Genomic DNA, 22,015 nt, shown 5'->3' with positions numbered 1-22,015 from the left:
ACACACATGGCCTGAGCACAAAAGTATTTGAGAAAAACAAGGCTCTTACTGATCATTTCCTTCAGTCTCAGACTCTCTCTACACCAGTTCACTCATTACTCCAGCATTTGATTCTACAAGAGGCAGAATTTTCGAAGATAAGATTCCTATGCCCTGACTGACAGTGGAGCTTAGAAGCCCAGCCTGGGACCCTCTGGCCGTTAGCCAGGGACTCTTTGGGGTCCCAGTAGGCTTCCCCTTCACCCCTTTCTTCTCTCCCATAGACCTCAGGGATTGGCCCACCTATCCAGGTGCCTGCCTCCACTGTGTCCTCCCTCATCCCTCATATCCCAGAACTCTGGGGAAGGAATAATGTTTTCTAGTGTCTCCCCAGTTTTGCTGTGTTTGAAATAAGCACACAGTCCCCTTTTAAGATTTTATTGCATGTTAAAACAAAAATGGGAAACTGAGAGGTTTGTGGAAAATAGCCAATAAATAGCCAACAATGGGGATGTTATAAAGTCATGAGAAATACTAAAAATAATAGTTGCCCTGGGTCTTGGTCAAACATTAATAAACTAGCTCTTTCCTTGGCTTCTCTGACTGCCTTCTCTCTAGATATTGTCTTGAGGTTGTAGCTTCCACTTGTTTTCTGAAGGGCCCTACCTCCTAGCACATACACAAAGCCCCTAGAGAACAGCTGTTGGCAGCAATCAATGCTTACAAAACAGCTGAGACTAGTGGGCTGTAATCACTCTGGAATCTTCTTGCAGGCTGAGATTGGAGATGGCCTTTGAATTGTGGGCATCTTGGGGGTCTCCCACTGCAAAGGTCCCACAAGTGGAGAGATTGCGTGGCCGTCTTTTCTGCCTTTCCTCTCCCTTCATGCCGCTTTTCTTGGTGTCTTTCCTGAGAAAATTTGTACACTCCATAATTGCAACTTGTAAGACTCACTTGCCAACAAACCCAAGAGTGTAAGTCCACAGGGCCTTTCCTGGAATAGGCACTCTTCACTGGCCTGTTTTGAAAAGGCTGTGTTCTTTCTAGTAATCCCATGGGGGTGTACACTTTAACCTGACATTTAGCCCCCAGCTGTTGCATGTTGCTGCCCATATAGGGAATGGATTTTCTCAGGAGTCCTCACACTGCCAGCCCAACAAGAAGCCAAGGCTTGTTGCTCTCTGCCTGCCAGCACCACCCTTTCTTCAGATGCTGAGCTCTTCTGTGGCCTCCCATTTTCCTGCCAGCCAGAGGGAGGTGACCAATCTGAACCTTGGTTCCAGAACCTATTGGGCTACTTGGAGGACATCAAGTTGTGTTCCTGTCCGCTTGGCTAAGAAAAAAAGACAGAACCCTATATGGTTTAGGGATACTGACATAGATGGTAGGTTAAAGAAAAGCCAGAGGGTAATAACATTTAATTCAGGATGGTGTGGTCTCAGAGGAGCAGAGAAATGGGGGGAAGTGATCCCAGGAAGGGCATTTTCTATTTCTTAAACCAGGTAGTAGGCATGTGAATGGGTCATTTATTATTGTTGTTGAAATTACCATACTATAAAATATGTTCTTTGGAATTTAAGAAACATTTCATTTTTTTTAAAGAGGAAAGAACACAGTTCCTTGTTGTTGAGGTCAGCGTGGGGCTGATGTAAAAGGATAGACACAGGAACTTAGCAGTAAGGCACTAAGGATACAGTTGGAGGAATTTCAGGTGGGAAGATGCCACACATTTGCTGGGTTAGCCACCACATTTCCCCCCTCTCATTTTCTCTTCAGGAAAAATCTCAGATCCAAGAAAGATGTATGTCCTACACAAATCCCTCCCTAAAATCAGTTAAGGTGTAACCACTTTTAAAAGCTCCTTGTCTGTTTTATCCACTGGGTGTTGACTGAGCCCACTCAGTGCTTTACCTGGTAGGAGCACTAGTGGGAAATACAAAAGAAGCTGAAGAGGCATGCACATATGTCAAAAGACCGGGAACCATCCTCGGACCTTATGTATGCGTGAGCAGGTTTGCACCAGTGCGGTACAGCCAGGCTGCCTCTGCTGCAAGAATTCTAAAGCACAAATCCTAGATGCAATCAGTCCACAAAGGGTACAGGTAGGGCACCAGTGCTCATCAGTGCTTGTTGTGTGCCAGCCACCCTCCCTGTGTCATCTCATCCTCCCCACACCGTCCTGGGAAGCAGGTATTAGCATCCCTGTTCACAGGTGAGGGTTACGTAGGAAACCGAAAATAATTATCTTCCATGTACCTTTCCTTCCGGTAGAATGTTTCTAATCGTTGTATCCTCCATGGTTATATTTGGGGGACATAAGGTTGCCATTTCCATAATTAATTGTTGTCTGTGATGGGGTTGTGGGTGGGGCAGGGCACGCATTGGTTCCTAGCTCAGACATTTTCTTTTGGATGACCTTGGATGCCCTTGAGCCTCAGAATATGTCTGCGAGACTTGGAGGATTCCCCCTGCTTTTGCCTCCGTGCTTTATGGTCTGTCAGGGTAGGTAGGAGGACCATGTTGGGGAGAAGGGTCTTAGTTAACTGAGTGACCCTCTGTCTCTGTGCGCTCAGCTTGAGAACTGGGTGGGCTGGGGGCAGTTTCTTTTCACCCCTTGCCATATGCAGATGAATAGAAGCTGGAAATTTGACCTGAGTTGACAGACAATGAGAGCCCATGACTTGCTAATGCCTGTGGTCTGTAACCTGGAGATCATGGCCTGGCGAGCTGGCCCTGGACAGAGGCAGTGATCAGTAATGTGTAAGGCATTGTTCAAACAGGAACCTCGATGAGGAAGAAAGAAGAGCTGAAAATTTCAGGAGTCACCTGGGGTGGTTTACCAGCCCGCAGGGGAGAGACTTTTTAGGAAAAAGCAGCCAGAGAGGGGTTCTGTGTCTCTGGAAGTTGACTTATTGGATGGTGAAGGTGGTTTGAGAGTTTCTGCGGTCATAGCGACTATCTTGTTTATGAGACACTGCTGCCAGTTCCTCCAGAGGCTTTCCACATGTGCCATTGTTCCAGTAGAAGCCTCTTACATGGCCACTTGGGATGAGGGTTGTTTGGTTTGGGTAAAAACAAAACCCTGTTAAAGGAGGAAGTCATTTTTAAAAAAGAATCAAACAATTTAACCCCAAATGGATCGATGTGTACCCTTTTGATGTGGAGCTGGGCCCTTTCTTCCAATGTAGATCTGTTAAATTGGGGTTCTCTGCCTTCCTTTTATTACATGAACCACACCTATAAAACACCATTGACTAAAATTTCCAGTTTGCTGCTTAAAAGTAAAGCCAGAATTTGACCACTTGTGAAGCAAGCTGAGTATAGACTTCTTTTGGAATTTTTTACAACTTCCCCAACCACACTTAATTCAAGAGCACATTTTAAAAAATGATCTCATTATTAAGTCTCTTCAGAGTACTTACTTGGTTGTCACAGAAAGGTTCTTTTACACTGGTTTCATAATTTATGTATTGTTTAATTAAATTTTCTATTTTCATCAACAAATACAACCATCCTAAGCAGTTTTGGAAGTGACCTCAGCTGACTCTTGGTAAGGGTAACACTGAGTGTGTGGAAGCAGAAGACCATGGTGTGCGGGAGCGAGCCTGCCCAGTGTGGACATAGCCGTCCGCTGGCATCACTTACTGAGGGACGGGGTGGCGTGAGGTTAGCTCGCTGGCAGGTCGCTTAAGCGGAGGTCAATAACAGGCTTGCCAAGTAGGTGTCGTTATCCCTGTTACAGATGACCAAACGGAGGTGTGGGAAGAACAAGTGGCTTGCTCACAGCAGCGCTGCTGAAAGAGGCAAAGCCGGTTCCACAGTCTCAGGCATTTCGCTACCTGCAGACCCTGCCCTGTGGGAGCCAGCTGTCTCTGAGGTGAGGGGCTGGAGGTAGACCCACAGCCTGCATGAGAAGGAGCAGGCCTGAGTTGAGACGCTGTTCCCTCTCCTCGCTTCAGGATTGTCTTGGATCCTCCTGTTTGGTTCGCACCCCAAGAGCTGCCTTGTAGAAAGGCGACACTCCCTCACAGAAAACGTTTTGTCCTGAATGGAGAAGCTGCCTCCAGCTGAGTGTCCAGGAAGTGAGCTATTGTTCACACAGCATGTTCTAAATGTTCTCTGCCAGAAGGAAGCCCTTTCCCTCTGGTGTATCTTTTAAAACAAAACAACAAAAAACAAAGGAACCTGGGTTTTGATTAACTTGTTTTTTAGATAGAATTTTGTTTATTTTGGAACCAGATGAATGTGAATGGCAAGTACAAGCCCCGTCTAATCGCTGTAAACTGAAACGTGCAAGGGAGAAGGGTGGTGTGGACTCTGCCTGGCATCTGTAGTTTTACGAGGACTACAGATGTTTCCCAGAGTAAAGAAGGCTGGCATCTGGTCAAGTTACAGAGGGAAGCAGGCGCAGTATCTCCTGCTATGGCCCTGGGAAATAGCAGGGACTAAAATCCCCCAGCAACAGAGGCAGACAGGCATTGCCTTTGAACAAGGAACAGATCTCACCATCCGTGCTTACAGCAGCAAGAACCTTGCCTTTTAGGATGATGTCATTCAGGGAGTGAATGAATTACACCAAAACTGTGTCTTTTAGGCAATGCACAGCTTGCTCAGACTTGTGTCATAATAAATTAACTCCTCATTATAGCCCTGCCTTGAAAGCAAAGGCTGCACTCAGACCTCTTGTACATTGTGTCAGGTCTTTACAGCAGGCCTCTGTTGGTATGTGCATTTTGTGTTTGAGGAAACTGAATCTTAAGGAAGAGAAGTCAGGTCATTTGCCCATAGCAATGATCCCATGAGTGAGGACTCTTTTTCACCTTATAGAAGAGGAAATTGAAAGTCAACAAAGTTAAATGACTTATCCAAGTTTCCACAGCTAATTAAGTGTCAGAACCAGAAATTGAACTCAAGTTTTTAATTCATAAGTCCTTGTTCTTTCCACCCCTACACACTGCCTTTCCAATGTTCTCAATCCAGTGCATTTGAAATCCTGCGCTGAGCTTTAATAGAGCGAAAGCTAGGCTTGTGTTGGAACCGAACTCTCGATTCCCTCCTGGGCAGGGGTCATCGCGAAGGATCACCGACACGAGGTTCACAGCAGAGAGTTATTTATTACTAGCGCGCTAGGGTCCCAAGCTCTAAGTTGGTCCTGGGACCCCGACTGCTTGTTACAGGCTGTTTATATAGGCTAACACAAGTTCAAACACAGCTTATGGCGCGAAATTCAAACAAAGCTTAAGGCGTAAAATGATTGGGTCTAGCTATAGCCTGAGCAAGGGGTCTTGGTTTAATTGGTTAGAGCAGGACCTTATGAGGTTCTGTCCTGGAGTTGATGATTCCGGGAACTTCGAGGCAGGGTGAGACCCCTGGAATTGGCAGGGTGGGACCTCATGAGGTTGTTTCCCGGAATTGGCAGGGTGGGACCCTATCAGGGTGGGACACTATCGAGGCAGGGTGAGACCCTATCTAGGCAGGGTGGGACCCTATCTAGGGCCACCTGGTGCTAACTTTTTAGGTTTTGTGAGGCCTACTAGTTTCACTTGAAACAAACTGGACACCATGAATTAGGTAGATAATGAATTGAGCAATGCCCACATATGGCTAGTGCTGTGACCCATGGACGTTATTTTGATTTTCTCATGTTTGCTTTTCTCTCCTTTAAAGTGGGAAGAATGCTAGCTCCCCACCAGGGTGCTTGTGAGGAGGAACTGAATCACCAGGAGGGCAGTCAGCTGGTGCCTAGTGCAGCAAGGACCCCACTGAAAGAACTCAGCACAGAACCTAATACCCTGCAAGTCTTGAGTTTTCACACTGTTAAACAAAAGTGCTTTCAGGGTCGGTGGTCGACCTTGCTGTGAGCACATGAATTCTATTTTCAGGAAAGATGAATGAGCCTTCAATGTAGTTCACACAGCTTTCACATACTCCCAAATTTTGAAGGTGTATTTGATTTTGTAATTTTATTTGATTTCAGGAGACAGAGGATACAAACATATTCTACCAGCTAAGTATTCTAATGTGCTGCTTACCATGCTAAAGAAACTCTCAGATGTAGGGATCAATTTCTTTTGACCCTGATTAATATGAGCCAGTTTCCCAGGGTCTACTCATCCTGGGAACACTGATAATTGAGTTTTCAGACTGTCAAGACTGGGGTTAGCCTGGGTTCCAAAATAGAGAAAGCCACACCACAACACAGAAGCTGTGCTGAGAGCCCTCACCCCAGAAGGCTTGGTAACAGGGAATAATGGTGCCATCAACTTTCCCACATTCCTTTCTCTTTGTTTCCTTCGCCTCTCGCCTCTCGGGCATGTCTTTGCTTATTAGCATGTTGAGCAGAGTTCATCACAAATGAAACTCAGACTAGTGTTAATCTTATAATTTATTATCCTCTAAAAGATCTGATCCTGAAAGATTTTTCCAGTATTTCAGTATGAGACTTTTCAAACTACGGAAAACTTGAAAGACTTGAATAGTGAATGCCTGTATATCCACCACGTAGGGCATGGATTCTATAATTAGCATTTTGCTGTACGAGCTTTATTGCATCTATCCATCTGTCTACCCCTCAGTGCACTTAGCAATCATGTTATTTTTTGATGCATTTCAAAGTAAGTTGCAGACATCAGTACTTTCATCCCCAAACACTTTAACATATATATGATTAACTGGAGTTTGGTGTTTGTTTATAGTTATTTGGGGGGTGAGGGGGGTAGAATTTATACAAAGGGAAATCTATTAAGTCTGTTATTCCATAAGTTTTGACCAGTACATACATTTGTCTAACCCAAATTCCTATCAAGATACTGAACATTACTGTCACTCCCAGAAGGTTCCCTAGTGCCTCCCCCAGCCAGCCAGTCCTCACCCAGCCTCTTCTGGTAGTTTTCCATTCTCAGTTACTTTTGCCTATTCTAGAACTTCATATAAATGGAATCATTGCGGCACGTGCTCTTTCGTATGTCGTATCTGAAAGGTTTTAACTAGTGCTTTAAACTGAAGTTTAGGGACTCTGTCAACTTCATTTACCCACCTTCTTCCTGTTTCGCAAGTTCAGAGGTAATTAGGAGTGGCAAACTTCAGGAAATCTCAAGGCAACTGATGGATCCTGATAGTGTATTTGTATTAAGTATATATGTATGTATTTTTAAACCTTAAGTATATATAATTCGGTGCTAAGAATCCTACATCTGACCACCCTGATATTGTAAGACAGGTGTTCCCCTGTAGAATCTGAGGAGCTAAGACCCCTTTCCCTGGCCACACTACTGAGGAAATTGATTCTGAGTGGAAGTTTAGGATGTTTTCTTTGGCTTGATTTTATCCATAGCCAGACTAGCAGTGTGCCGTAATGACATTCAGATTGTGAAAGAACTAGACCGAGGGAAGGTTACTTGGAGGCTGGTGGGGGTGCCTGAAGGACCAAGTGGCAGGTTAACCAGTGTTTTTAGGTAACTGCAGGCTTTCTGAGGTTTGTGTACTTCCTCCTCACCCCTCCCCACCATGCCAAAAGATAAAAGCCTGCTCCTCGATGAAAAGTAGATTGTGTACCTTGAACTAGAACCCAAATACATAATCCTCATTAATCTTTTAGATTCTTGACCCACTTATTAAAGCCAGTACTTGGCATATAACCCAGAGTTATGTGGCAAGCAATAATAAAGTTAATTAGAATCTAGGTCTCCCAACTTTTTTATTCTTTCAGCAGTTTCTTGGCACTTTGAGTAAAAGATTGCTTTTACAGTAGGCTGTTCTGGTATGAGAAGGTCATTTGGCAAGTATTAGTTCCGTGTGTTTCCTTCACATCATGTCAAGTCAGGGCCACGTATTTCCTCCCGGTCATGTTCATGTCATGTCCATGTATTTCCTTTCTGTCAAGTTGCAGATGTGGGTCTAAGCCCTGACCTCTGGGTCAGGGAAGGGACCAGCTGGTAGTTGTGGGGTGCGAGGTGCTTTCAGGGAGCAAGACCCAATATCAGCAACCCAAGAGGTATAGGAAAGACAAAAATGAGGGGGCAGGTGGGAGGTGAGAGCCTGAGACCCTGCTCTGGAAGCCAGAGCTCCCTGGCTTTCCTCTCTCCACCAGCCTAGCCTGGGGCAAACACAAAAGGCAGGCTTTAATAGGAGCCTTTGTCATGGATGGACAAAGCACTTTTGAAACAAAACAGCTCTGTTGTCTCTCAGCCTAGTAGAAAAAGGGGAGTTGAAAAAGAAGGTGAAGATGTAAAGGGGATTGAAGTAGGGGGACACAGCAATGAACATGGTAACAACCTGAGTGCCACCCTGTGAGACACAGCTGAAGTGGAGACCGAGCCTGCTCTGTGGAAAAGGAGTTCTTCATTGTTAGCGGCCATGTCTGGTCGCCTCGGCAAGGACAGCCCTGAGCGCGCTGGCAGATAGTTACTCATTCCCTGCCATGCGCCTTTCCCCTCCCCCACCCCATTCTGCCTCCCTCTCCTAAAAGCGGTTGACAAGGTTAGAAAATCAGGACAAATAATTTACTTCAATCCGTCTTTGTCTTTCCTGAGGCCATGCGCAATTCAGTCTGGGAGGAGAAGGAAAAAAAATCGCCCAGACCCTGGCCAGTGACCCTTTTTCAGATGTGGAATCAAAGCCCACTCTAGGCTGAGAGCCTGTCTGCTGCTAAGAGGCAGAAGACAGAGATGGTGATGAATTCTTATGTGGTTTCTGGGCCTGGGAGTGCAGCTGTCAGCAGTCTTTAGAGTTCTTTGCACAGCCTAAGGAACAGATTTTGACGTCAGCAGTCGCCTGATGGGATGGGCACAAAGCATCTGGTGAGGCTGAGGAGGCGATGGCTCAGCCACTTGGCCCCCTGCTCCTGGGAAGGGGAGCACTGTCCAAGCAAGGCTATCTGGCCAGAGGAGAGGGTCTGCCACTTTGCCCCCTGCAGCAGGAAGCAGGCTTGGCTGCCAGTGGCACCTGTGAAAGTGAGAGCAGTGCCCTGTGTGAGCAGTTTGGGAGTGTCCATGGAGGAGAGCTTCAGTTTCCTCACGTGAAAAGTGGGATAACGTTTGGCTCGCTGTGAGTCAAGGCTCTGCAGGATTGCTCAGAGAAGGGATCAGCTGGAAGTTTTGGAGTGTGAGGTGCTTTGGGGGAGTGCCAACCTTGTGCCAGCAACTCAGAGAGTCAGAGAAACGTAAAAATGAGGAGGGAAAGGGAGTTAGAGAATTCAGACGGGTGCAGAGGGAGACTGTTGGCTGCCTTCCGCCTTTCCCTGTTAGCGTAAAAGAGACCGGTGTATTAGCGATAGCTAACAAACGTTTGTCATCGAACACCACCAGTGTGCTTAGCTGTGTACAAGGCATACGGTGGGACCTAAAGAAAACAGCGTGACGCAGGGTTCTTACCCTCAATGGTTCTTTAGTGTCTCTGGGACACACCATAAAACAGTTAATCAGGGAAGTAATCCTGCAAAGCAGAAGGTGTTTCTGAGCCAATAAGGTCATCAGTGCTGAGTGGAGGAGGCGAGGTGGAAGGTGTCTCCGGCCCCGTGGCTCAGGCCTAAGGAGACCGTGTGTATTTTCCAACTGCCAGGGGGTCCTAAGGCACCAACAACTCCCAGGCAGCAGAAAGGGTGTTGGGAGGGAATGTCTGATGTCAGGAGCCAAGTCAGCTGTAGAAACTTCTCTCATGCTCCCATTTACACCAAAGGAAAGTTAAAGGAAAGTGATTCCTTTCCCATCCTCCTCTACATGGGCCCCAACTTCTAGACATGTTGACCAGACTGATTCCTGCTGTCCTGACATTTGGCCCCGTGTGGTAGCCCTGCACACAGCCGTGACTTGTACCGCCTCCTGAAAGGGAGGTTTCCCACGGGCCTTGGAGCCAAGTTGCACCAAAGCTTGAGGTCTGCCTGTGCCCAGCACACTTCCTGGCATACAGAAGACCCATCAAAACTCTTTCTTCCCCCTCCTTCAACTCCCAGTATTTATTAAAAAGCTGGGTGTCATCTGCATGGCTCTGCCGCCTGGTGGTGGGGGATGGAGACCTCTCCATGCAGAGCGCCACCTCCCATCACCAGCCCGTGGGCAACCAGAATCCTGTGGTCTAAACAAGCAGATGTCAGATGGCCTGAGCAGCAGTATCTCCAGTGTTTGTTTTTGTTCTTGTTTTCAGCCATATGGGGAATACATTTTACACAGCCCTGGCAGGGAAAAATAGTCTAAACAGAGTCATCCTGAAAACTTTCTGAAAATGGAGTATTTCCAAGCATTTTGTGAAGAGTCCATTATGGTGATAACTTTCAAGACCTTATATTAACAAACACAAGTGTAAGTTTTCAGTCAGTTCACGTGAAGTGCAGTAGTAAGGAAGCATGGCCATTTCTCATCTCTCTCCAAAAATGTCACTCATCCAAAACCACAGAAAAAGAGGAGAACACTAAATGGTTCCCTTCTATTACATCTAACCTGTCTCTTCCCCTGGAATGCAGAACATTTCTGGGAAAGCTGCCTATTCAGATTGTTTTTTAACTCAAGCCTAGGAGGTTAAACTGCATGAAGTATGTAGATCAGAATGATATCTGTGTGTCTGAATGCTCTTCTTTGTCTAGACTAAAATGATCATATTTCCTCTCTGCTGGTTCTGGGCCCTGAGGGTGAGTTTGAGGCAAGGAGAAAAGATGAGCTCCGGTTCCTCCCCATCTCCACAGCTCAGGCTGAGGGCTTGGGCAGACCACAGCTCCAGATACTCTGCTTTGGTGCCAGGGCGGGGACCTGCCAATCTCTGCCCAAATAGGACCTCTTCGCTGCCATGTCCCTCCTGGCCCTGAGCTTCCACCAAGACAGGTTCCAGTTGCTGAGGAAGGAGTCCAGGGTTACAGGCTGCGAGTCCAGTGCCGAGGACCCTGAGTTTTTCTGGAACTAGAACCAGCTCAGCTTGACTTAGCCACGGCAGTTCGTGGAACAATAAAACAACTTCCTAGCCTGGGCAAAATCGTTCTGAGAGCATCCATTAGCATTTCCCGGCCTGTCTGCAGCCAGGAACAGCTCTCCGGATACCCGGGCTTCTGGGTCAGGCACCTGTACCCCCAGCGCTTTGGGAGGCTGAGGTGGGAAGGATCCCCTGAGCCCAGAAGTTCAAGGTTTCAGTGAGCCATGATTGTGCCACTGCACTCCAGCCTGGGTGACAGAGTGGGACCATGTCTCAGAAAAAAGAAAATTTTAAAAACCTGGGCTTCTGCTGGCCTATGTCAGTTGACTAGTGGGTGACTCCTGGGCCAAGCAGGAAAGAGCGGAGCAGAGAAGCAGCGGGGGTGCTCAGCTCTGTTCACTCTGATGCCAAAAGGCCCTTTGGCAAAATTTCACAAATTTTACCACCAAGGGATGCTGATTGGACAGGTCACCTAGGGCTTCGGATGTTAAGTGATTATGATGCTAATGAAATATATGATATGACTTTATTTCAAAGGATACCTTGGAGTCACCCCACCATTTCAGCCCTTTCCTTCCCCGGCACGCTGCACGGCCGTGGAGAACAGCTTTTCCAGTGCAGACTCTAAAGAAATGGAAACTACACTTTGCTTCATTCACAGATTCATTCAATAGATTGTCTATTTACCATGTGCCAGGCCCAGCGGGTGACAAGGCAAATAAAATATGCTTGATGCCAACCCTCATTGGTGTCTACAGTGGTGGTGAGCTCTGCATGTGAGTAGAATAGAAGAATGCAGGAGAGGCAACTGGGAGATGGGTAAGGGAGACTTTTCTCTGAATAACATTTTGTATCTTTTGAATTTTGAATCATGTGAATGTATCAAAAAATAAGTGTAAGTAAAAATGTTTTTACAACTTTAAAAATAGGTTTTACTGGGCTGGAGCACTCACGGGACAACAGAGCAGAAGTGGAAACAAACTAACCTTATTGAGCATTTTCTGTGAGCTAGACCTTCAGCCAGGTGCTTTCTGTACATGATACCTTTTAATCCACACAACCCTGGACAAAGGCCGTATCATCCTCATTTTTATCCATTTTAAATGGAAGCTTGCCAGGTACGGTGGCTCACACCTGTAGTCCCAGCACTTTGGGAGGCCAAGGCAGGAAGATCACTTGAGCCCAGGATTTTGAAACCTGCCCGGGCAACATAGTGAGACCCTATCTCTACAAAAAAGAAAAAATAGCCAGGTACAGTGGCTCATGCCTATAATCCTAGCACTTTGGGAGGCCAAGGTGTGCAGCACTTGAGTCCAAGAATTTGAGACCAGCCTGGACAACATGACGAAACCCCGCCTTTGCAAAAAAATAACAAAAGATTAGCCAGGTGTGGTGTTGCATGCCTGTAGTCCCAGCTACTAGGGAGGCTGAGGTGGGTGGATCAGTTGAGCCCAGGAGGTCGAGGTTGCAGCGAGCCTACACTCCAGCCTGGGCAACAGAGCAAGACCCTGCCTCAAAAAACAAAATTAAAATTAAAAAATTAAAAATAGTAAGGCGTGGTGGCACCTCCCTGTTGTCTTAGCTATTCAGGAGGCTAAAGTGGGAGGATCACTTGAGTCCAGGAGTTCAAGAGCAGCTTGGGCAACATAACAAGACCTCTTCTTTATTTAAAAAAAAAAAATGAGTAATAAAAATAAAAATAAATGGAAGCTTTGGGAGGTCTGGGGAGTTTCCCTTGTATCATGCTGCCCCTGCTGAAGGAGGCAGCACTTGAAACAGGGCCAAAGAAAGTCATGGGGGTGGAGGGAGGCATTTTCTTCAAGGGGCAGAGCCAACCTGCTCTGACAGTGTCCTTCCCGTGCCTCTGGGCTGCTGGGGCCAGTGCTTAGAGACACAGCCTCAGTTTGCTCCAGGGGTCAGATTTGTTTCCCTCTGCCTTGCTGAGCTCAGTCTGGTTAACAGCAGTCAGGTGACAGCCTGAGCCAGCAGTCACTTCTGTGGCTGGAGGAAGATACCCTCCCGAACCCCCAGCTGCCCGAGGAGAGGTGGCGCTTGCTCTGTGCTCTTCTGCTGGGTGTCAGATGCACGGCTTTGTCTGCCAGCCGGCTGGCTGGAGAATTGTTTTTCCGATTGTCTGACCCAGGCTCCTTACTTGCACTTAGAGGAAAAACCATCCAAGCTCTGGTACAAAAGGTCCTCTTTCTCATTTCTTTGGAAAAAGAGCAGTAAATGAGCTCATTATCACTGCAACCCAAAACGGAGGAGGAGGGGAAGAAGAGAAGGTGGCTGCTCCCCACTGCCTCGTCCTGCCCCTGGCCAGGCTTCCTGGGGAAGGGGGCCTGGGTCTGGTCCAGAGTGACCAAGGCCAGATGGCTGGGACAGGTGGTCCATACTGGGGGCAGTGCTAGAGCCACTGGATGCTTTGAGACTAGCTTTCTCTGCTGTGGTCCAGAAGAGGGACAGGTGTCTGTACCCCATCTCATCCCCTGAACACAGAGCTCCATCCAGGACTGCTGGCCTCCAAGAAGCAAAAGGCCTTCCATTTGGGCATAAGTGCCTGCCTCGCCTTTCCTTCTCATAGGTTTCTGTGTGCAGGTGCTCTAGAAATCATCCTCACTCCCCAGAGCTTGCAGTCATACAGTGTCAGTTATCTGGTGAATGCTGCTGATTTGCCAGGCACTACCCTAGGCACTCAGCGTAGCATGGAACAAAGCCGGCAAAGTCTCCACTCTCGTGGAATTGAAATGCTAGCGTGAGCAGTGAAATGATCAGGTCTGGCCTGGGATTGTGGCCTCTCCCCAGTCTCTGCTGGTCTGGGAGAACTGCTGGGGAATGAAATAGAGATGCCTTGAAAGAGAGGCCCTTCGGTGTTTCTAGCAGCTAATAAGCCCAGACTGTCACCGTCTCACTCCCTTCAGAGCAGTACTTCAGACCTTGTGGGCTGGGGCCGGAGAAGGCCTGTCTTAGACCTGAGCAGCAGAGAGTCCTGATACTTTGCAGGCTGGTGCTGGTGCTGGGAAGCATCTGAAAGAGACCTGGAGGTCAGCCCCCATTGGCGCTGTGGTGAGCTGGCAACGTTTACCCCGAGCCTGACTACCTTTTGTTCTTTCTTCTATTTCAGATTGAGAAAATCATGAGTTCTATTGGAGAAGGGATTGACTTTTCTCAGGAACGGCAAAAGATCTCAGGTACCGTACCAAGTGGCCCTTTCCCCACAGAACCCAGCAGTCTGGCTGCTTTCTGGCTCAGGCTTTCCTCTCACACAGAAGACAGATGTCCAGCGGGTGGGAGAGGTCAGCTTCAGACCACGTCACGCTCCTGTAATTCACAGTCCCCAATACCTAGACAGCCCCATCTTGCTGTTATTTTTAGAGCCATGACTCCTTTTACCTATGGGAGGGGAAAAGGTACAAAATGAATTTTAAGCTGCCTGTTAGGAAAAATTTTTAGATCAACAATCGTCACTTACTCATTATTTTATGGACTTTCTTAGATGCGCTTAAATCGGAGTGCACCTCAGCGTTGGTGTCTGCAGCTTCCGAGATGGCTCTCAAGGGTCTCATCTGTGACAGTGGCAGAGCACTGGGTTAGACCAGGGGTCTCAGACTCGTAGCATGCATGTGAATTGCCTGGGAGGGTGACTGTGCTGTTTCCTCTTCCCACAGTTCCTTGTGCCTGACTCAGTTTACTTCGTCACTTACCATTCTTACACTGTATCACTGCTACTTTGGTCATTCTTTTCTAAGCCCTAGTAGTGAGGTCAGCTTCTGTTTTCTTTGTTTGAAACATGGAATGGGGAGGCCATCTGAGCTGTTTTATCTGATAATAGGATTGTACTGTGTTGCTTTCTCAGGTGAGATGCTCTTAAAGGTGCCTCTCAGAGCAGGTCTCACACCTCTTCCCCCAAGCATTCAAGGATGGTTTGGGCACCCGGGCATCCAGGCTGAAAGCAGCCCAGCCGGGAGCCTGGCCTGTCTTCACCTTCATGGAAATGCCTCTCTGCGCTGAAGGGGTGGAAATTCTTGCTCACTCGGGAGGCTCCATCCAGGATTGACCTGTCAGTCTCAAGTGACACCTCTGGTTCCTTCATGGGCTTCTGTGGCCCTGGGCAGGAAGTCTGATGGGTGGGCTTGAGTGTGCACATCAGGGAGAAAGGAGCATCATATACCATGGGGCCTGGTGGGGACAGCCTGGGCTCTGGAGCCTCACAGTCCTGGGTTCAAATCTTGGCTCTAGAGACATACGTGTCTTGGCAAGTCACTTAATGTCTCTGCACCCCTCACCCCATATCTGCAACCTTTGGATAATAGTGTCAACCTCATAGGTTTGCTGTGAATGAGTAGTAGATACAAATACTTCAGTTAAAAGATGTTCCTTTTTTTTTTCTTTTTTTTTTTTGAGACGGAGTCTCGCTCACTCTGTCACCCAGGCTGGAGTGCAATGACAATCTTGGCTCACTGCAACCTGTGCCTCCCGGGTTCAAGTGATTCTCCTGCTTCAGCCTCCTGAGTAGCTGGGATTACAGGCATCTAACACCAACCTGGCTAATTTTTCTATTTTTAGTAGAAATGGGGTTTCACCATGTTGGTCAGGCTCGTCTCAAACACCTGACCTCGTGATCTGCCTGTCTAGGCCTCCCAAAGTGCTGGGATTATAGGCGTGAGCCACCACGCACGGCCCTGTGTTCCTTTTGTCCATGAAATCATTACCTGCTCATATCGAGAAACCTAGAGAACAGAGGCTTCTGCTCGCTGGCTGGCCTCCCTCCACAGTTTTCAGTCCTGGTTCCCAGAGCCACCATCCCTCCAGCAGCAATGTTTCCCTGGGTGCCAGCAGAGAGGGCTGAGCTGAGCTTGGTCCATTTTCGTCAGTCTTGGATTATGCTGGAGTCTGCAGAGGTGGCTTTCCTGGCTAAATTTGTGGATCTGTTTTCAGGATCTGTTGCTTACAACTCAGTCAAGCCATCTCACACTCTGTTGTAGTTTGTAGGCTTTTCCAAGGATGGAGTGTTTGCAGGAAATGGATGTTCAGGACTGAGACAAACACTGTTACCATTTCAAAGCTGTGCTTTGACAACAGGGGTGGGAGGGATAACAGTCAGTTCCATTGAGGATGCTTTCTACTTTCTGTGTCCAAGGAGCAGGAGCCAAAATCACTTGCATGCGCTTGACAACTGAGTCAGAAACAGCCATTGCTTCTTGGATTTGGTAAGTCGGGAGATGTGGCAGCACCTTGGGAAGAGCCCTCCCCGTGGAAGGGTTAATGCTGAGCTCTTCCCTTGACATCTGGTCTTCTGTCTGATCCCACCAGCCAGTTTTCTTGTTTTGTTTTGTTTTGTTTTGTTGTTGTTTTTTGAGATGGAGTCTCGCTCTGTCGCCCAGGTTGGAGTGCAGTGGCGTGATCTCCACTCACTGCAAGCTCCACCTCCTGGGTTCACACCATTCTGCTGCCTCAGCCTCCTGAATAGCTAGGACTACAGGCGCCCTCCACCACGCCCGGCTAATTTTTTGTATTTTTAGTAGAGACGGGGTCTCACCATGTTAGCTAGGATGGTCTTGATCTCCTGACCTTGTGATCCGCCCGCCTCAGCCTCCCAAAGTGCTGGGATTACAGGCATGAGCCACCGCGCCCAGCCCACCTACCAGTTTTTGTCCCCCATGAACCCATATGCGTGTTGAGAGGCAGTCTGTCTCTACTCTTGGGTTTTTGGGTCCCAGCACACAGTCTTGTTTTAGTGCTTGTTTTCTTGAACCATCCTCTGTAGTCCAGCTTGGAAAAGTCAAGAACAGGCACATGTGGGGGACCACCTAAACAGAGGGTTCATCCACTTGGGCTGCAGAGCCCCAGGCTGCTGTGTCTGCACCACTACCAGGTGCTGAAGCATGGAGAGGATGGGCCCAGGCCTGCCCGGGAATCCTGTCTGATGGGTCAGGAGGGGGCTTTCCCCAGGATCTCAGGGAGTACCGTCTTCAGCTCGGACCAAAACGGAATCACTGTTTATTTTGACTGGTCAGTATCAGGGTTCAGATTGTCCTTGGGTTGGGCGTCAGGATCAGGGAGAAAGATCTGGGCTCTGGGGTTAGCCTGGGTAGAGGAGGAACAGGCTCTCCAGCAGGCAGCCCAGCACAAAGTGTGGGATTGCTTAGCACCACTGGTTTTGCCGAGGCGCCCGCACCCCCAGCCGAGGGGCACAACCACAGCAGCATTGGAGTCTCAGTCCTGTTTTAGGGCCACAGGCCCCTGGGCTGCCACCACTGGAGCTAGTTATCTGAATCCCCAACAGAAGCGTTTGCAGCTAACTCATCCCTGTGCCAACTCCCATTCTCAGGAGTCCAAGAGGGTATGCCTCCCCACTGGCCAAGGCCACTCTGGCTCTGTCAACAAAGGCCTTCTCCGTCAAGCAGAAGGGAACTTGCTTGGCTGTCTTCTGATAAAGCCAGCCATGTTAGGTGTTGAGTAGCTGGTCAAGCAGGATCCTTCCGGGGCCTGATGAGAACCCTCTCTTTGCCAGGGCTCATCTACAGCCTATTGGAATACCAGTATCTCCCAGCATATTTAGAGGGTGACCCTTGGATTTGTGTCCCTGTACCTGTTTTATCTTTTTGCCTGTCTGCGTCTGTACTTGGGATTTGGCCCTGGTTTCCCTCTTGCCCTTGGCCATTGCTCTTCTCCCCCAGAATGTGAGTGGCCTGCTGTGGGAATGGAGCACTTCCCCTGGGCTCTAACAGACCCCAAGAGAAATCTGTCCCCAGTTGGTTTGGTGTACTCACCTGAGGAACATCAAGTGTAACGGCCTTATTTCATTGCCTGTTTTTATGAGAAGCACAGTCATTCCTAGTGTGGCAAGTGGGGGGTCACTTACCTGTGGGCTATGCCCTTTGGTTCTGGTCATTCCTCTGTCCTCTCCTGGCTGTCCTGGAAACTGCCGAACAAAGCTCTAGGAGCAGTCCCTCTCTATTCTTCCTGACAGGCTGTTTCCAGCCCCTGGAGCTGGAGGTAAAGTTTCACATCTCCGCCCTTCATATGCATTTGTGCAGCCAACATCAACTATTGGGAAATCTGTCATTTCACTCTGATGCTAGTGCTGCTGTCTCCTTCTCCCTCAGCAGCCACAGCAGCAGTCGCTTCTGCTCCGATGTGATGTCCGATCCCTGATGTATTTTCCTGAGCTTGGAAGGGGGAGGGTGAGGAGGGGAGGAAGGGGAGGGCCAGACATTACGAGAGTGAGCAAGGACTGTGGAGCCAGCAGCAGGCAGCGTGGAGCCCAGGAGCCTTTAGACAAAGCATTCTGCTGCGGCTCTGTCAGCGCACACATCCACCGGCAGCAGGCAGGACCACAGCTGCCCGGCTGGGGGATTACAAGCAAGAATGAATCAGCACCCGGGGACACTTGACTTCATGGGCATACAAGAACCTGCCACGTAGGCTGCTGGAGCAGACTTCCCCATTCAAGGGCAGGGGAGCTCAAGTATCCCCGAGACTCAGCATCTTGGAGCGCTGCGGCAGCGTGCATCCAGAAGGCCGCCGGGTCCCTGACCACCATCTGTTCTACAGGAGACAGAGAAGAGGGAGTGGAGGCTGGCACAGTTGGTCACTAGGGTCTTGTAGATAACCACGGAAGTTGGCATTGTCCTGCCCCAAGGGGCAGAAAGTACCTGGGAACGGCAGAATGACTTTCACCGTGTTGGGAGTTCACTGGAGGTGATGTTTTTATAGTTGGTCCTTCTTTTTCCTTCCTTGTACCTCTTTTTCCTCCTTTTCTCTTTTTTCCTTCTTTCGTCTGTTCTTGCCCACAAGAATCAGAGAAGTAGGTTGGGGTTCAGGCATCCAGCTCAGAACATCCAAGGTCTGCCAGAAAGGGCTGAACTTTTGTCCTCCCTGCACCACTACAATCCCCATCCTGACTGAGGAGCAAATAGATGTCCTCCCTTCCCTGCTCATCCGTAGAGGAGAGCGCCAAGGTCCGGAGACCCTGGGACGACTGTGGCTGTCTTTATCACTCCGCCAAAGACAGAACAGTGCAGGACGTGAATAGACTTACGCCGCCACCGCTCAGCTGACAGAGGACCACTTCCTTTTTCTCTCTTTTATCTGGTTGGGTTTTGTCTTCTTTACCCAAGAACTGAATTTGCCTGCCTGCTTTCTACCTGAGCAGGCAGGTGAGTCACTGGAACAGCTGCTATCAGAAGAGGAAAATGAATGCTCAGCCCCTGAAAGCCAGCCCAGCCCAAGAACGCAGCACTTCAGACGGCGTGCTGGCCCAGGAGACACCCTGCTTGCCAGCTGCCAGAGTCTAGCTGTGGACCAGGCTCCTGGCCCACTGGCCGCGCAGCCCGGCGGAATGTGATGCTGCCGTCCCAGCAGAGCCACACCTGAGCCCGACCCCCGAGCCCCGGCCCATGTGCCTCACTCAGCCCCCTGCTGCCTTGAGCCTCTGAGCACAAAGGGCCAGTGGCCATGGTTTGCTTATTCCGGGACTGCTGGGGGAAAACAAGTAAAAGTCTCTTTTCTCCCCCTGCCGTGTTCTGTGCTGCTTGTGTTGCATGTGCTGGGTTCCGGTGAACAGCCGCCGCTGCTGCTTCCCTCCCGGAGCCCTCGCTGTGTGCCTGTGTCCCTCAGCTGCATGAAGATGTGTGCTCTCTCCTGACTGGTTTATGCTGCAAGGTCGCAGAACTTGCCCCTCGCCACAGCCCCGCAGGGGCTCCAGAAGTTGCATGGATGAGAGGAGCGGCGGGGCTTGTGGGCACTTAGGAGCTCCCTCAGCCCCCTCTAGTGCCTGTGGGGACAGACTTTCTGAACTATCTCAGCGCGTACGCTGATGAGGAGTTGACCTGGAGACTGTTGGGGGTTGGCTTCCCCCACCCCCGACCTGTGGGCAGAGATGGTGCATGTGCAGCCGTGGCCCTGGAGCAGCTCAGACCTGGGGGTGTGAGTGGGCAGCAGCTGCCCGAGGCTGGGCAGTGTGTGGACAGCACCAGGTCCTCCTGTCCTTGGCTGTACACGGAAGAGGAGCTGCGTGTCCGCTGCTCTCTGGTCTCTTGTATATAGTTTGGCTGTTTCATGGTAATGACTATGATGTGGCAATGCCATCTGTCTTCCTCTGAGTGCCGCTGCTACCGCCTTAATGGTTTTTCCCTTTTCAAGCGTCTGCCGATTCCTCTCTCGTCAGGTTCGCGGACGCTGGAGCAGAGTGTCGGGGAGTGGCTGGAGTCGATTGGGCTGCAGCAGTATGAGAGCAAGTTGCTTCTGAATGGCTTTGACGATGTCCGCTTCCTGGTAAGTGGTTGCAGGCCTCCTCAATGGCAGGGTGCTGCTCAGTGGAAACAGGCCTCCCTGGCCTCCCCTCTGGCCCCACAGGAGTCTGCAACAGTACGTAGACCCAAATCCCAGGGACAGCTCACTGAGGTCAGTTAGACACCAGGAAGCCAGCCAGGTGATATGTGCGTTCTTCCCAAACTCTCCCTCTCCCTCTGCCCCAGAAACGGCTCGGAGGGAGCTCTCTTTACAGATCTGCATCCCAAGAAGGGGGGTCCCTGATTCATCCCTGTGTCCCCTTCCTGGCTGTGTACCCATCAAGGCTGGGTACGAGGAGTTTATTTATTTCTCAAAACTTCGTGTCAAGTGAGTTGTCACTGAAGCAAGGAGCCTTGCCTCCAGCAGGAAGACCCCTTCCCTGCCCAGCCAAGGCCCAGTGCCTGGGGTAGAGTCCAGGGTTACACAGCCTTATGTACCCGTGGCTTCAGAGATGGCCCAGAGGAAAGGCTGAGTTGATGGCTTGGAGGACTGGTTGCTTTGAGAAGCTCTCTCACAAAACACAAAGGGCCAAAAATAAAAAGAAAAGAGAAACCAGGGTGTTTCATCTGGATCCCTACAGAATAGGGACCCAGTTAGGACCCTGGGCTTAGATCTGGTGCACCCTCTGTCATTTCAGGAGAGTAGCTCTGAGCAGGGTACCTGTCACTGTCCCTCTCTTGAAAGCCCTTCCTGAGGCCTCTGCATAGGCCGGGGCTGCCCCCAGGAGCAACCATTTGAGCCGAAGTTAATGATCATGATCGCTGACACTTCTCACTGCTGGTCGCTGACACTTCTTACTAGCGCTTACTATGTGCTTGGCGCCATTCTTAGTGGTTTGCATGAATTAGCTCATTGAATCTGCCCAGCATCCCTGGGATGTGGACTTGCATTAATCTCCATTGCCCAGATGAAGGAAATGAGGTAGCGTGGCTAGGTCACTTGCTCAGGGTCACACTGTCAGTCATTGGCAGGGTGGAAATGTGCGTCCAGTGCTCTGGATCTGGAGATCCGGCTCCAGCCACTCTGCTGCACAGCCTCTTCTCTATGGATACAGGGATGGGGGTGTGGCCACCTATGTGCTTTACATCACCTTCTAGCCTTAGTCATCTTGGTTGAGTTAGACCCACTCGCTCCGAGGGGATCTGTCTCCTCTGCCTGCCTCGCTCTGCTGCCTCAGTTGAGGGCTAGGGGCAGAGTCAGCACGCAGCTCGCACCACCTGCACTTTGTTCTCCAGTGGGGGCTTCTGAGGGCTTCTCACTGATGGGGTTGTATTTGGGGCCTCCTGAATAGTGGCCTGCCCAGGAGCTGGCCTGAGGCTTCCAGGAGGGACCCACCTCACCCACAGCCATCTCCAACTCCAGGGCAAAAGATACTGTGGTGTGCAACAAAGCACCCTTCCCAAGCCAGCTTTGGGACAGTTAGTTTTCAGCTTTTAGAAATCTTAAGTTTTAAAATAGCAATTTTTTTCTTGTTAAAAGTTAAACTGAGTATATTTATGGTTCTTTTAAAAGTTAAACTGAGTGTATTTATGGTTCTTTTTAAAAGGTAAACTAAGTATATTTATGGTTCTTGTGACCTAACTCCTGACTCACCATGTTCCTCGGGGAAGGATGACAAACTCGGGACGGAGCGGGAGCTCAAGCCATGCGTAGGGACCCAGGTTGGCCCCTGGCTTGGAGCATTGAGGGGCCTTCCCTCTCACAGCTCACCCCTTCCTCAGGCTGGCTGTCAGATGGGCAAGTGAGGTTGGTCGTAGGGCGTTTCCTCCCTGTACTTCAGGATGCTAGAAGCTGAGCTGTTGCTTCCCACCCCTCCTCCTGCTGATTTTGGAAAGGACAGGGTTCC

At 49.5% G+C, this 22,015-nt stretch overlaps 1 protein-coding gene across 2 annotated transcripts in view; it reads left to right on the top strand.

The window, feature by feature from the left end:
• ANKS1A (ankyrin repeat and sterile alpha motif domain containing 1A) overlaps window positions 1–22,015 on the top strand; it is a 200,045-nt gene that overhangs the window by 147,594 nt on the left and 30,436 nt on the right. For both annotated transcript variants that reach the window (XM_011945402.1, XM_011945400.1), the window contains exons 12-13: window positions 13,997–14,063; window positions 20,045–20,151. In XM_011945402.1, coding sequence (XP_011800792.1) covers window positions 13,997–14,063; window positions 20,045–20,151 — 174 coding nt within the window. The remainder of the gene's footprint in view (window positions 1–13,996; window positions 14,064–20,044; window positions 20,152–22,015) is intronic.

The sequence above is a fragment of the Colobus angolensis genome, unplaced genomic scaffold (assembly GCF_000951035.1).
Source record: "Colobus angolensis palliatus isolate OR3802 unplaced genomic scaffold, Cang.pa_1.0 Scaffold24, whole genome shotgun sequence".
In the NCBI taxonomy this organism is placed as follows: Eukaryota; Metazoa; Chordata; class Mammalia; order Primates; family Cercopithecidae; genus Colobus; species Colobus angolensis.
The sequence above is the reverse complement of the archived record's forward strand: the minus strand, read 5'-3'. Positions and strand labels throughout refer to the sequence as shown.